The sequence below is a fragment of the Helicoverpa armigera genome, chromosome 9 (assembly GCF_030705265.1).
Source record: "Helicoverpa armigera isolate CAAS_96S chromosome 9, ASM3070526v1, whole genome shotgun sequence".
NCBI classification, from domain to species: domain Eukaryota; kingdom Metazoa; phylum Arthropoda; class Insecta; order Lepidoptera; family Noctuidae; genus Helicoverpa; species Helicoverpa armigera.
Window position 1 is genome coordinate 564,296 of NC_087128.1, and position 16,315 is coordinate 580,610.

The 16,315-nt window shown below is 41.0% G+C and overlaps 1 protein-coding gene across 4 annotated transcripts; it reads right to left on the reverse strand.

Annotated features, from left to right (window-relative positions):
* Positions 1–286: 286 nt before the first annotated feature.
* LOC110374872 (uncharacterized) lies at positions 287–16,198 on the reverse strand. 4 transcript variants are annotated; one of them, XM_049839056.2, is made up of 4 exons: positions 16,040–16,198; positions 7,274–7,370; positions 5,585–5,758; positions 287–5,501 (listed from the first exon to the last, which is right to left on the reverse strand). In XM_049839056.2, the coding sequence occupies exons 1-4, from the start codon at positions 16,193–16,195 to the stop codon at positions 4,570–4,572; spliced, it is 1,359 nt and encodes a 452-aa protein (XP_049695013.1). In that variant the 5' UTR covers positions 16,196–16,198; the 3' UTR covers positions 287–4,569. The 4 variants fall into 4 exon arrangements, with proteins under 4 accessions (XP_049695013.1, XP_049695014.1, XP_021188452.2 ...); XM_049839057.2 differs by having other exon boundaries at positions 15,960–16,189; XM_021332777.3 differs by lacking the exon at positions 16,040–16,198 and adding an exon at positions 8,299–8,499.
* Between the last annotated feature and the right edge of the window lie 117 nt (positions 16,199–16,315).

The following is a 16,315-nucleotide window of genomic DNA, read 5'->3' on the forward strand; positions in this document are numbered from 1 at the left end:
CTGAAGTCTATATATGTTTCCTCCTCCGAGCCTTTTTCCCAATCTATGCTGGGGTCGGCTTCCAGTCCCCCATATATGAATACACCTTGGCAAATAAAGTCTGTCCCCATAGCCCCATATCGGGATACCTGGATTTATATTATTATATACTCTAAAAATAGCTTGAGAAATTGTGTTGTTACCAAAGGATTTTAAAATTCTATAGGATAGGGTATGTACGATGAAATTTGCGAGAGGTACAAATTCTTGTACAGGGTCAATAGTAGTAAATAATAAAGCACACCAGTTATTCGTTTCCAATATTTTTATTTTTAAATTAGTGGCAGTGAAGTTTTTGGGTAATTATCGAGTGTTGAACAGAAGCCGGTATCTGTCTCACGATCGTCGAGTGAATACAAAAATAATTGTTCTCGGGTTACGTATGTACGTATGTCACGTGAACTTTGCCAGTGCCTGGTTCGATTCGGGGTTGAATAACTTTATTTTGAAGTGAGAGCATCGTCCATCTTCGTATTTAGAAAATTCTTTCTTACAATGACTTTTTTAATAATTATATTGCATAGCAAGGATGGATATTCTCAGTCCCATTAATAACGATTTTTGCCAAAAGCTGGCTTTGCTCCTTTAAGTATACCTTGTCAAAGTACTCAAACTTCAAAATACAGTTTAGAATGTGTTTAAAAAAGGTTTGTACGTGCCATATCTAACTTAACTAATATTACTTACAACTCATAAATTGGCACTTTGTAAAACAACAATTCTTATAGCATATTCTATGGCACCAGTCCTTAGTAGCCTATTATCGAAACTCGCTACTTTTATGTTTTATTCGACTTTTATATAAAACTCTACCACGAGTCCCCGACGTCACACTGTAGATTACGTTACTCTACATTATTGAATTGTTCGTAAGAGATGGTTGTTCTGCGACGTTACTTCTTACAGCGTGACGTCGAAGTTAGAGTTCTACGGTGGGATTGTAAAAGAAGAACGATTTGGCACGTAACTTTAAAACGAGTCCCCTAAGTGCTATATAGTGTATGAATAACTAACATTCATTATTTTACGTATTTGTATTTGCCGAGTGTTCACTGCGTGTTGAGCTGTGTACTGAGTTGTAACAGTTGCTTGTAGACCACAGACAGACTGTACCCCTCACTGCTATATATCAATTCCACGTTTGGGTTTCACAGGTTTCCTATGCGAGGAATATTTTTTATATATTTGAAGTTAATCTTAGGGCAACGTTATTAAGTATAACGTTGGCATCTACAGCGATCCTAAAAGATCTTTTTTATATTGGATTACAAGAAAATGCTACAAATCAATACCCAACTTTATGACTGACATTAAAAAAAAACAATGACATTACTATTTTATTCGTCTATAAAAACGAGGTTCGAAAAGTGTTTTTCGAAAATCCTGTTATCGTTTATATATTATTAGTTATCTAATCATTATTTAGGTATGTATATTTCGAATGAAATACAATTTGGGAAGTATTACTGAGGACCAGCGGGCTGATTTTGTTTTATTGAATATTTGCTTTAAATAAAATGATTACAGCAATATTCAATATTTAATTCGTATTTTCCACAAAATCGCATGGATAGCCGTGCTCGGTCCCCAGATACAATATTGTTACTTGCGAGTCCAACAGTTAGAGATGATATACTTAATATTATTTCAGTCATGGAACTATTATCTGCACCACGAGGCAACGAGTGCTCTACCGGCATGCAAGTCTATAATTCAATTACTAACAAGATTCTCGTAACTATCTTATTGAACCATCATTACTATTTCTATTCGTCAACACTTCACAAATACTTCAACCACTCGACACGACTTTTGAACTAACACTTTCCAAAATTACAGTTGCTGTCTTACACAAAAAACTGGTAGTAATTGAATTATAATGATTTTGATGCCACTGTTGAATGGACAATGCAACAATATCATTGTTCACAACGATCGAAGTGATAAGCAACGCAACTTACATTCAATTATTCTTTCATTAAAAAACATCACTCTCGTAAATTGAAAAGCTGCCGTCGAGTTGAGTTGCGTCGCTTAGCCCTCTCCTCCCAAATGTCAACCGCGGATCATACGCGTCACAAACCAATTTTTACAATTTATCATTACTCCTATACACATAAAAATATTAAAACGGAACGTTTTATCTAGATATAATATCGTGTGCGTAACGAACCGTAACTCCATAGACTCACCATTAGCTGTACAAACAAACATATAATTATTGAAAGTAATCTAAGTAGGACGCACACATGCGCGACTGGCTCAGGTCTCAGCCAGGCGACACGCTGCCGACTCGCGGACCATTATTATCATTTATCAAACCACCATTAGAGTGTATGAACCAGTTGGTACGCCCCTCTGGGCTGGTAAGCATGTCCTATAAAACAAACAGTCCTCAGTGTGTCGCCTGTCCCAAAACATTGTTTTACCAAATCCTCTTCAGACAGAACCAACGTAAGAAAATCGCAGTCATTCGACACTGAACATTTAACTCTCAGTATTACCTTATAAAACTTCAAGTGAATAACCACTAGCTCTCGACGCCACGCTGTAAACTTGTGACGACGACAAAATGTATGACATTTGTCGTCAGTTTACAGCATGAGGTGGAGAACACTCGCACAGTAGTGGATACAAGCCTCCTGGCTGTGGCGCTTCCTCATAAAATGTAAGTGCCACAGAACACGAGGACATGAACTCGTCGGAGTTACCTGACACCTCTAAACCCGGCCACTTATTTTATGAAACTTTTTTTTAACGAAACTTACAGCTTCCCTAAACTTTAATAGCGATAGTAAATTGAAAATTAAGTAACTTTAGGACAAGTCACAATATCAAACTTTAAAATCAAATATTATCCAATAATGTATTAAAACATCAAAATTTTTATTTTCGGATCACGAAAATAGGTTCATAATATACATATAATTATACTGATCGTTGAGAAATAGTCAAATTAGGAATGCATCTCAAACGGGACCTTACGGACCGTTCAGAAAGGAATGTGATGACAAATATGATAGTATCGTGTTCGGACAGTGGGCCCACGAGCGATTTGGGACACAATGAGAGTACTATTAGCTAATTCGACGTTTATGTAAAATACCGTTAGCAATCACAGTTTGTTCATTATGTTTCCATTCGACAGAGATTCGTTTCAAAGACGTTCCAAAAAGCTCGCGCATCCGCGATCCCCGCCCACAAACAGGTGAGGCGAACTGTCGCCGCCACGGGAGCGCGGGCTCACCTACTCCTTCAGTAATATCCAATAATAATCGTTAATATTACACCTTAAATAACTATACAATATGAGAGCCTCCCGGCTGTAAAACTTATGAAACCACATTGTTTTGTTTATATTATACATTAATGCGTGACCACCACGACCTCCGTACTATACAAAAATTAAAAACATTATACAGTAATACTACGATACCATATAGCTAATAAATACAAGAATCAACTTACCGACTACCAATACCCATGTAGCAAGATGACTGACGCATGACGGTAGGTATATTCGTATTTTAGATACAACCATTTTTATTTTTAACATTCAATTTTATTAATTATAATAATTTTAATATATCTATTAATGTTTGGCTCTCTCTGAAACATCGTCATAGCTATTTTGGAAGTGTCGCTCTGAGGCGAGCCAGCGACGCGACTGGAGTCCAGCGACGAGTTGCGTGCTAGTGCCGGGACGCGGCCGTCCTGCGTCCTCGACACAACAACTTAACTGAATATATGAGCAAGTTCCTCAGTGTGCGAGCGACACGCAGCCTTCTCAACCCGTCCTCACACACACTACAACGCTATCAATTATTGTTTTTGAGTCTCACACTCTGGTGTTTTAGTTTAGACTTGTCGTCTACGGGATGCATCGATGATGATGATGAGTTTATACAGAAACTTATTCCCCAACATTAGGCCAAATTTGAGTGAAGTATGTGCAGCCGCGCGACAGACGCCGCGCGGGGACGAAACAAATGCGGTACGATACGAACGGGAGCGGCGGCGGCGAGCGCACACCTATGAGTTATTATTTACCTAAGAACATTGACAATAACCTCGATGATAAACATTTGTGCGGGTGTTGTGTTCCGGTGACGCATAATTATAATACACAGTACGCTATGCGAGCGAGGCGGCGGCCCTCGCCACGCGACCGGCTTACACTTAAGTAATCACCTTAGAAATCGATAGGAAGTCAGTTTTACTTACAATAATTCCGCTATTTATTAACTAGGGTACGACCCCGCACTGCCGACTGCCACGAGCGGGTCAGCGCGAGGCGGGGCCGCGACAAATTTCATATATAAGTCTCTAATTATTCACTTCGGCGGGCGATCGTTGGTGAGCATCGCGGCCGGCGTGGTGCGGGCCGCGAGTCGCCGGCTCGACGTAACCTTAGTAACCAATATATTGCTTGCGGGCGTGCGGCGGCGCCGGTCAGCGCGCGGCGATGCGGCACAGCGCGGTGCGCACGGCGGCGGCGGCGGCGGGCACGGCGGCGCCGCACAGGCCCGATCAGAGTCGATCTTCCTCCTCTTCTTCCTCACCCTCGTCTCCGGCCTCCTCGTTCTCCTCCCGGTAGCCCGGGTGTTCGCTGATCGCATAGTAGTTGCCGTTGTAAATGACGCCCAGTTCCCGCAGCGCGTCTCCCCTGATCGTCGCCTTTATCGTCCAGTTGTAGCAGTCGTCCGACTCCGACTCGCGGTCTAGCCGCTCCACGTCCAGGATCTTGGAGCTGAGCCGCTCGAGGATGATACCGATGTCTTTGATGGTGAGATGCCGCTTCTGGTCGACGCTGAGCTGGTCGATCAGCAAGAGAAACTTCTCGGAGGTGACCGCCTCGTCCTCGACGAGGGTGTTCTCGGTCTCGCTCTCTGAGGAGTCTCGGTCGCCGCGGCGCGCGGACTCGGCGTCGAGGAAGCGCACGTGTCCCTTGGGGCGGCCCTGCGGCGAGGCGCGCGGCTGCGCGTCCTGGATGGGCGAGGTGGCGACGCTCTTGTGCACGGCGATGCGGCGGCCCTCCTCGTGCAGCGCGCAGCAGTGGAAGTCGCACTCGTCGGGCGGCGGGCGCGCGAGCGGCGCGGGCGAGGCGGCGGCGCGGCAGTCGGCCGTGTGCACGTGCACGCCGCCCGGCTGCTCCAGCGAGCCGGGCGCGCGCGACAGGCGGCGCGGCGCCGGCCCCGGCTCGTCGTGGTTCACGACGGTGATGTGCGGCGGCGCGGGCGCAGGCCGGTCCAGTGACGTCTGGATGACGAGCGATGGCCGCCGGTCGGGCTTGGGCTGGCGCGAGGGAGAGCGCGCGGCCGGCGACGCCTGCGGCCGCTGGTCCCAGTGCAGCACCACCGTGACGCGCCCCTTGTTGTCCATGATCTTCCATGAAGGCGTCTCATCGTGCAACTCGAGTGCGTGAATAGTTTCGCATACTATCTTTGGTATTGCCGATATTGCTGGAATAGACAGAGGAGAAAGTTTTAACCGTCTGTTTCGGCACGTGTTGAGTGATCGGATATGACTGAGTGTAGGTACTGACCAGCCTTGATGACGTCGACGCCGGTGGGGTACCAGCGCTCCCCGGGGCGCAGCAGCAGCAGCACAGTGTTGGGCGGGAGCGTGCGCCAGTACTCGCCGTCCTCCACCTGCGTGCCGTCGCTCTCCAGCACCAGCCGCACCGGCTCGCTCGCAGCTACTGATAGCTTCTCCTTACCTGCGCAATAACAAATATCTGCTGTTAATTTCATAATAAATTGACTGCTACTTAGGTAAATTCATCAATGTTGTATGTCGCTCAGTACAATAGTTTTGCAAAGCATATGCTAATTGCGGAGTCAATGAAAATCGAATGATCCGTGTAGCCTTGACTTAAAGTTGTAGAAACATAGCTTGTATAAGTTTCTACTTTCCCAGAAGAAAAATTTTGACTTGACAATTTACGAAAAGCACATTCAGTTCAAAAGAGAATATGCAATTACCATTGACAGAATTACCTAATCGGAATATTTTATAAATCACCTGAAAACTATCACCTTCCAACAATTATTCAATCACTAAACCTTCCCCAATCGTTCAACACGACCTACCCGTCCACTGTATGCAGCCTAACTGAGGGTAGTCGGAACCAGGTCAGCCGGGAGCAGCGAGCCGGGTGACGCGCTGACCGGCTCGCCTGCCCGGCTGCTAATTGACGATCAAACCGGATAACTCGGTTAACAGATAACACAATATTCTACATGGCGTTTTTTTGTTTTGCTTCTTTTACATAGAGATTATAGAACGTTCATTCTTGTCTCGTTTTTAGAAGCAAGTATAATTAGTTTTTTCGTTGCTTTTGTGTCAATATGTGATTTGCGTAATTTAAGGTTTAATAAATGAGAAAGTCTACGTACAGCAGAGGACGTACCGCGAATGAAAATATGACACTTTCTAGCTATTGGTAAATTCTAGATAGTTGTCTTACTTCTATTCATAAAACATTCCAAGTTCCAAAGAAGTTTCTACCACATCAGCTACGTGTTATAAAACACCAGTGTGGATTTGAATAAAAAGCCATTTACATGATATAGCGTTACAGGCTGAGTTATATATTATTTTATGTACATATTGATTTAATCATGGCTACATTTTGCGTTTTTGAATAGCCATTGAAATATATATTAAGTATTTGCACTCTTTTGTATACTTAAGCTATAATTCTGGAAACATTATCAACCTCTCAGCCATAAAAGCAGAGAAACTTTCGTTTTGTTTTTTTGATTGCAATATAATAAGTTTATGCGGATAAAGTCGCAAGCAACAGATGATTTTGTATCAAACCATAAGAGAACTCGTTTAAAAAAATATTAATAAATTGTAAAGACACATGTAGACTACGTTGATGAAACTTAAAATTGAGATAAAAACCACCATAATATATTGCCACTAAAATTCCAAAATCATTAACCATAAAAAGGAGCAGCAAAATTATTTGATAAACACGACACGAAAAAAAAAATATACGTCAAACATATTAACAAAATAACTTTCAATCAACAATCAATCGCCATCAGATTCAATCACCAATCAATCAATTGCTAGTCACTACACTAACACTGAAAGTACCCATGAAACTGCAGTACATTATCTGTAAAACATTTAGTGACCTAATATTAGTAGAAAGTAGGCGAGGTCCTTCCCCCTCCCCGCGGAGGCTGTGCATCACCGGGGTGACCTGGCGGGTACTGACCTCTGTGGAGCAACTCCTCGAAGCTAGTCACCACCAGCCCCTTCCTCACGTTCCTTGAACTGTCCCATATCTTGAAAGGCCTCTTTCCTCTGACCTCCTGAAAATTTACAAAATATCATCAAACTACATATCATAAAATAAACTTTTTAGGAATCAGTTGTAAATTCTTGGCCGGAGATAAGTAGGTTAAAGGTAAATTCAATCATTTAAATTAATGAACAGTTGTGTTTAAATTGTTAATAGGTTTCTATACATACCATTTGATTCCATTATTTTAGTATAACCCATACTTTAACTGTCATATGTACTCATAATATACTATTGATTCATAAGCAGCTCTTACAATTGAATGTAAATTGGATAAATCCATCAATTGACTGAGATTCATCTATATTAATTGGGATTTGTTAATTAATCGAACTATAACAGCACTAAACTCATCATCCGTTACATATAATAATTTAATTTCGTCATACAGTAAAATAGTAAAAACTATGCTACGCCCCAGGGGCTACGGCGTAGCCCGCTACGTTTGTAGTGCGTAGCGGTCGTCCGTAGCGCCTGCACTGGCTGCAGCGGTGCAACGCCCGAGCGACCTCCACCCCTCCCCCGCGGGCGCCGCCCCCCGCTCGCCCCCGCGGCCCGCTCCCCGCCCCCCGCGCCCCGCACGCACTGTGCGTTGACCCACTGACATCACCGCCCTGCACGATCTTTAATCTAGACTGGGACTTCTAAACTTGTGAGCCATTAAAAAAGTTTCGTCTCAAGTATTCGCACGATATTACCATCGAGTGCTCCGCTCGCTAACTGTGCATCAAATAATACGCTGAAATTATTTTTGAGTTACAATCAAATTGTTACAATATGTTCTAGTTGAGCCTGACCGACCGCTGCGTCCGGTGCAACGTCCTACCTACATGTTTGGGCTCGTGAAAAATCCATTAGAGTAGGTGGGGGCGCGACCGTGTCATCCCATTACGATACGTTATGCGACCCCTCGATAGCAGCGGCTCTCACAAACATACCTCCTGTATTTCGACTATCATTTTTCCTTCACGCACTCACTGGTAGGTAAAAAAGTGAATGGAGCAGCAGCACAACAAATATGAATATTAAAAATAAGGTGTAATATGTAGTGACACTGTAGTGTTGTAGTGAGGATATCGCGGCGCGCATAGAGGTTATATGTGCGGTGTGCGGGCGGCGCCGTGCGCGCCGGCGGAGCGCCGCGGCCGCACTGGGCGCGCGACGTGACCGGGTCGCGCCGCCCCGCCCCGCCCCACCCCGCGGCCCACCCCCGCGCGCACCCCGCCACCCGCACCCCGCACCACTGCAGCGCTCACCCGTAATCTCTTGATGCCGTAAGATCTTGAAATTAGCGATGCCGATGATGCACTTTTCGTAACATCGAATACAAGCCCCTTTTTCAAACGTACAATATATTTAGTTGAGAAGGCTGAGCGGTAAATAGGTCACGCGTAGTGTTGGATGTCAGAACACAAGTACAAGCTAGAAATAACGCCAAATGGCTACGTAGGGTCATAAAATATCGGTACTAGATAAGTTGATAGATATGACTTACAATTTATGACCAATTTTACAGTTACTTTCGAATGAGTCACATTGCTGTTTTCATGTAATTCATTATACTTTTAGATAGTGCTAGCAATAAATCAACAATTTAAAATATTAATAACAAAAAACACAGTGTTCTGACAATCAGCAGTTAATGCTACGAGATCCGTAGCCCCGTAGGCTTCGTAGCAAATATATAAACTGTAGCAAAATATATGTAGTCGGACCTCCATAATCTCAGTAGCAGGAATATCGATAACCTGACGTTACCCTTACCCGATAGGCATCTCGAATGCTGACCAATATCACATGTCTACGACACTGCTACGACGCTACGCTGCTACGGTGCTACGCGGCTACGAATGTACGTAGCGTTATTGTTATTGATTTAACACAACGTGTATTTGGATTTATAGTGATGAATGTATGATCATGTAAAGTTAAAATAAATATAAATATTTATTAATATAACGTAATTATGTAAAGACTTAAGATAAATTAACTGTCCTACGACTTTTAATGCAGTCGAAGAGTTGAATTTGTTTTTTTTTAATAATAGTAATATAACGAAAGCGTAACAATAACGTGACGTGCACGTTACACGCGTTAATAACGTCGGATTAACCGTAATTACGGGGGAGTTACGGCGTTACGGCCCACGTGAACTGTCACGTTAACGTGAATGTCATACCGTGACTTTCAGCTTTCTAATTTTCAAGCTTTTAAAGGTTCTATAGGTTTATGTAAGCAAACAACACTGGAAAATGTATGGAAGACGGAATTAAAATTTCTGGGAATCACAAGCATTTGAATAATCCTTGATTTCATGTATGTCTGTTTGGTGCTGTTTATTCAAATTATAGGAAACTTTGTTTTGCTTAGTTAGTGCGGTGTATGGCGGTAATTACATCTTGTGCCAAGTTATGTCATCTCCATTTATGTATCCCCTACCTATAAAAAAAAATCGTTCAAAGTAGTAAATTGACTCTTAACCGTTAGATAAATTAAATACCGATAAGTTTGAATTTTAAATGGCACTGAATTTTAAATACTCGCGTCTTTCGTAAGTGCTACGGAACTTGATATGTAGTTTTTCTTAAGAGCCCTTGCTATCTGCCTTCAAAACTTAGCTGCCGCAATACTCAGTAATTCTTCAGTAACTGTCTAACTGTGAGTTTTTAACCGACTTCCTCAAAAAAGAGGCTCGCAATGCAACAGCGTATATACTTAATTTTTTATTTTCAAGCATTTACGACATATTAGAAAATAAATCCGATGGGCTCTTTACAGCCTTGGAATCGTGAAAATCAACTACTTCTCAACTTATAAAACGACACCAAAAAGAATCAAAATATTCTTTATAATAAAAACAGAATCTGTTCTAAAGTTCCACATGAGTGACACAAGTGGTCCAAGGCCGAGCCTCTGAAATAGCTTCGAGTCGAGGCTCTGTTGGCGCTGAAGGTTCACTCGCTTGACCTTCCGGCTTCAACAGACCCTCTGTTTATGGATTTGCATAACCTAGCATTGGGTTGGTTGTTTTGGATAAATAGCTGAGGAAATCTTTAATTTTAAACTGTCTTTTGGTAGTGACAGTTGTAATTAATTATCTCTTGTTTTCTTTTTATTATTTTTACCGAGTTTAGTTTCGATTTACCGATGGTTTATAATATAATACATAAGTGCAAAGTATAAAGTAAATGTTAACGTTTTAATTAGTATTCAATTTAGAGATCAGAATAAGATTGTGATTTAGGATTTAAATATTAAGATTGCTTATGATCGTGGGTTGGTTTCCCACACACAAATCACAAAAAGATCGATAGTCGTACTATTAAGTTGAAGATTTTGATCATTTGTTAAAATGTGCCATTTCAGGAACTACATGACTGATTTGAAATATTTTTGCAGTGTTAAATGGCATTATCCATTTGACTTATCGTAAATAGACTTATCTTAAATGGACTTTATCAAAGAAGACTTAGCCAGTCGTGTGGTTTCCACATGAAGCGAGCGAAACCAAGGAAAGAAGGTAGTATATTCTAAAGGTAATGTTACGGCTCACAAAATTTACTAAAGACGAAAACTTGCTCTCAACAACCCACTTATAATTATCTTAAAAGCAGTGTTATTGTGTTAAATCCCGCAAGGTATGGACACCTACAGCCAGCCCACGGCGGACACACTCGATCGCTCGGGTTACCCAAACATGTGCTGGTTGTGACCTTAACTTGATATATGTTTGACATTTACCGACAGCATCTCTGTGTGGGCTCGCTTCGACAAGTGTGTAGGTATGATAGGTGAGTCAGTGGCTTTGGTTACTTTAATAGTACTGCTATAAAAACAGTCATATATTTGCCCAATTACGAGGCGGAGGTATTGTTGACTTAGATTTATACATTGATTTTGACTGTTCGATTAGCATTTCGTTTCTAGAATTTATGCTAATGTTATAAAGTTAATCAGTTTGTTTATTGGTTTATTTACTTGAACGCGCTAATCTAGGGAACAATGTTAAAAATTATTTAGTATTTGATAACTCATTTATCAAGGAAGGCTGTAGGCTACTTTTGATCAGTGTGCTCGAAGTAGATCCCACGAGACGCGGGGGAAACCAGTGAAGCTAGTATTATGTAATTTTTAAAAAGAAAAGATTCCATACGTTTATTTAATCATAGTGTCAAAGATAAACCATAAAGTATAATCTTTTGCAAAGTTAAAGATATAATAAACTTAAAACCTCCAAACCTCCAATGGATTCATTTTCAATGGTCTAGTGAAGTATTTATGTGACAGTGAAAATTATTACACAAACAACTTTGGTTTCAAACATCTCAACAATATGAAACTCGAGGGTTCGCACTTCAGGCTTTTTCGGTTTTTTTCTTCAATAAGACTGTGTTCTATCCAAAATTATTCCTGTCATCAAACGTTGCAACTTTGTAGCCAGAGAGCAATTATTCATGAGAAGCGATGCTTTTTGTTTGTATCACAGGCTGCACTATGGGTAAAAGCTACCTACACATTTCAATAAGGTTCTTTGTCACCATAGCTTCAGTCCATGGTTGCAATCGCGTCCCGAGGGAATTAGTAGGTACCCGTACTCTGATATAAAGTGTTATGTTCTCAGTTGAACCTCAATCTATGTGATACGTATACGCTTTATTGAGGAACAAACATCTAACTAAACCCACAAAAACACATTAACAATATTAATAAATAGGATCAACAATGTCAGTCTGACAAACATCCATTCATCTATTAAAACAAGTCCGATTTCTTTCGTAATTAGACAAATTAGGAGGGTCGGGGGTGGGGGACATAAACTGCAACAGTTTATGACTCCTCCCCCCATGGGGGTGCAAATGAGCAGCTAGGGGGAGACGGCGTCGTGTGAACCGTTTATTTTTACAAGTTCCACTCTTATAGGGATGCTGTCGGTGAGATGGCGACAAGGAATGAGATGTTACAAAGATGTGAGTAGGAAAGTAGTGGATGTTAATGGTTCATTGTGTTTTTAATAGATCTTGCTATTGTTAGACTTCAGACAGGCAACTTTTGCATAAGTAATTTATGTAGTACATGTGGATAAACATGAATATCGAATACAATTATGTATTCACGTATATTTGAAATAGCATAGTCTGTGAAAATACTCCTAGATCCTAAAAAGTTATTCTCACAAATTCCATGTGGCATTATAAACTATTGTTTGTTTAATTCGAAAACGGTATAAAATTATTAATGTGACCTACAGCTAAGCTCTTTCATTGCTTTGGTAGAGAGATCTTGTTTGTAATTCTGTGGGAAACATAAAAATACTACCGACACACATTACTTTGATCTTTCCAGAACTAATTCAATTATTCACTTAAAATATCTTGAAAATGGTTGTGAGACAGTTCCAAGTTGGCGTCCATAGCCAGCAGTCAGCATAGACAGATCGCGTCTTAAATTAAAATACTTTCAGAAGTCCATTTAATAACGGCGCGCGATCACTGGCTGACATAAAACTGATAATAATCATTGATTTCACATCATTTTAATTTAAAGCAAGGCTGGTTTCTCTGTCCTCCTCAAAAATCCTTGGGAAGGGGACTTTATGAGGAGATTAATGCTTAAACGAAGGAATTAAAAGGATCTCCAGTGAGCCCGCCGCCTGGGAATCGATTTTAGAGGATTTTGGAATGCCTGCGTTAGTTATACATATTTGAATATAGGATTATTGTGTTCTTGGAATTGTTGTTGGCTTTTCGAAAATGTATGGATAAAGTTAATAATTTATCGATGTATCATATTTCTGCTCATCGACTAGATTATCTGTGTTTTTCTATAAAGATAGTGTGTAATATGAAAGTTATTAATTTCACTGTAATTAAGTCTCCGTTTGAATCGTTTAGTAAGTTTAGGAGAGATTACTTTTAAAAAAGTCAGTTGAACAAATGTTTAGGTTAACCAACCTATACCTACTGGAGGTGCTTGGTCATGAACATGATTTTTGTAAACTTATTTAAAGTTTCATACTACATCAAGAGAACCCCAAACCGAGAACAAAGTATAATGCTCCTCAGTATTTACTTAGCAAAACATCCGAAGACAAATTACCAGCTAAAAATAATATTGTATTTTCGTACAAATTTTCCAACGGAAAACGAGCGATAAAATATTATTTAGCGAAGATCCTGATAAGAAAAATTAAATCCGTCCTGCGGCGGACTTTAAATGAAGATGAACGAAGATTGTACTTATCTTTCTGCCAAGCTTTGTGCTCTAAATATAGCGATATTATATTTTTAGTTTTATTTTTAGTGGCCACTTTAATAATTAATTCAATTCTTGTGGTATGTGCCAAGGTATGTAGGTATTGCTATGTACCTTACGCTCTACCTTATTTTCACTGATGCTTTAACACAGACGAGAAATCTGTTCAAAAAAGGGCTGATTGAAATCGAATCAAAGGCATCTTTGATTCCATTTTGCAATTTTAAGATGAACAATTTAGATAATTTTATTTACCGCGAAAAAGTTCTCTTATTTTTGTATTATAAAGTTTTTGAAAACATTCTTAATAAGAACGTATTAAAAAATGTTTTTATAATAAAAAAAATATTAATATAATAAACATTTTGTGTTTTCGGAAACTGTACCTGAAAGTTAAAGCTGAAACAAGTGACATGGCAAGCAAACTTTGACAGCACTTACCGACAACCGGCAGACTTTCTGCTGAGTGGCACCAACCTTTTAACAACAGAATTTAAACCCTAAACTGTAGTGAGGAAAAGCCTAGACTTTTGATAAATATTTCTCGTGGCTAAGAGAAATTTCTTAAGTATTTCTATCAGCTGCGGTCCAAATGATAAAATTAGGGGAATATCTTTGGGGGTTGTAAACCATAGTAAGACAAAAGGGAGGTAACCATGATAGTACCTATTTACCTAGGTATGCGGTTTATAATGGTATGTATTAAGTAAGATCCTGAAGATTTCTTTGCAATTTAATTACGATGTTATTTTTAGAGTTTTATTTCTTCTACAAGTTTAGTGTTAATTGTGTCATTTAAAGGTATTGAAGAAAGTGTTACAATTTTGGATATTGCCAGTAGTTGGATAAAAAATTGCCAACAGATTTATCAAAATAGTTACTAGTAAGTAACTATTTATAGAACAGTAACTATTTATATATTTATAGAATTTTATTTAGATCTCAAAGATGGTATATAAGAATATCATATAAATATATTTTATAAGTTGAGGTTTGTTAAAGTTTGTGTTTTATTTTTGTCTATAAAATCAATTTCGGTGTGGTGATGTACCTAATGTTATATTATAGGGATAATCTAAAGTGTAAAACTTTACATAAATATGTGTCATAATGTTTTAGCATATTGTATTGTTGTAGTATTAAGTGTAATTTAATATCAAAAGTGCTACTAAAGAGCCTACTTTTATACTGAACAATTTTCGATGTAGTTCTGATGATGTTCAACCCAGAAAATGTTACAGAAAAGGTTTTCTATGCTGTGCTTTACAATTTGAATAAGTAACGTTAACAAAAGAAGTAAGCAGACAAACGTTCACCCATTGAAATAATGATTGAGTGCAGCAAGGTGAAACTGAGTTTTTATCATATACTCGTTCAATATTATCTTAGTACAATCAGCAAATAAATAGATATAAGTATAGTATTGTGTAAATGTGTACTAATGTATTTATATTGATTGTAATTATTTGATATTGGTAACTTGGTGTTAGTGTATTGTGCACTGATTTAGAATATACTAGGTACTTATAAAATAACTTTAAATAGGTACTTATAAATATAAATAAAGGTATATTGGTATATATAACATGCACTGTAGAGGTAGTATGTATTTATATAAACTATAAGTATTAAAAAACGTATTTTTAAACACGATCGATACCTATCTCTATACACAATTTGACTATCTAAAGACTACGCAATGCTACAGTGGTATGCTACGGAGATGCTACGACCTGCTACGACCTGCTACGAGTGCGCTACGCATGTGCTCAACCAATGGTAGCATCAGTATTTGCTAAAATAACTACTTATTTTACACTTTTAGATAATATTCATCTACCATGTCCACGTAGGTATGATCACAGTATGTGTAGACTATAAATCACATAGGGTACGGGCATGGAGCTGGTGTGACAGGAATGTATTGATTTCATGTCATGTTCATATCAAAGGATTCCTCCCGTAGGACACCGTGAGCTGGCACTGATCGTGAATATTGCAGGCTGCATGTGCAGTGCCCTGGTACGGCAGAGCGAGCGAGACGGGTGCATGGGCACGACACGCGAGCGAAGGGGACGCCGGCTGCGGCACTGCCGTACGTACGCTGACGTGCCCCCGACATCGGGGCAGATCCCCGCCGCAATACATAACTAGACATAACACACATTCTTCACCACTAGGTACCACTGCGATGCACTGGGACGGAGGCTCTACGCTAAGATCGCTAGGGGTCGGTATGTGACGGGAGGCCGAGCCGAGGGAGCGGTACGAGGGTCAAGCGAGGCACGGTGCGGCGCGGCTATGCGGGTCAGCGAGCGCGGGGCGTGCGGCGAGCGGTGATAGTCACCATGTCTCCGGGCGTGTCGCCGATCACCGGTTACATAAGAGGGCGGAGGCGGCGGAGGACGCCGGGCAAGTCGCGGTTACCTCTCTGGCCATCGCGGCATGTCCGCCGGAGGCCGCGGGCGGCGCGCGCTCACGCCGCCATCGTTGAGGGCCAAGCCCGGGACTCGCGTCGCGACTCGCGGAGCACTTGAGCGGCGCTGCGCCGCGTGGGCGGCGATCGATGGGGGCCGCGCGCATGCGCCGCCGGAGCCAGCCGAGCGCCGCCGAGCGTAGCCGAGCGCGGCCGCGGTGGTGCATCCGCCCTGACCCAGTTGCCGCGCACACTGACCCGCTTCCCTCGCTTCCCTCGCCGCTTCC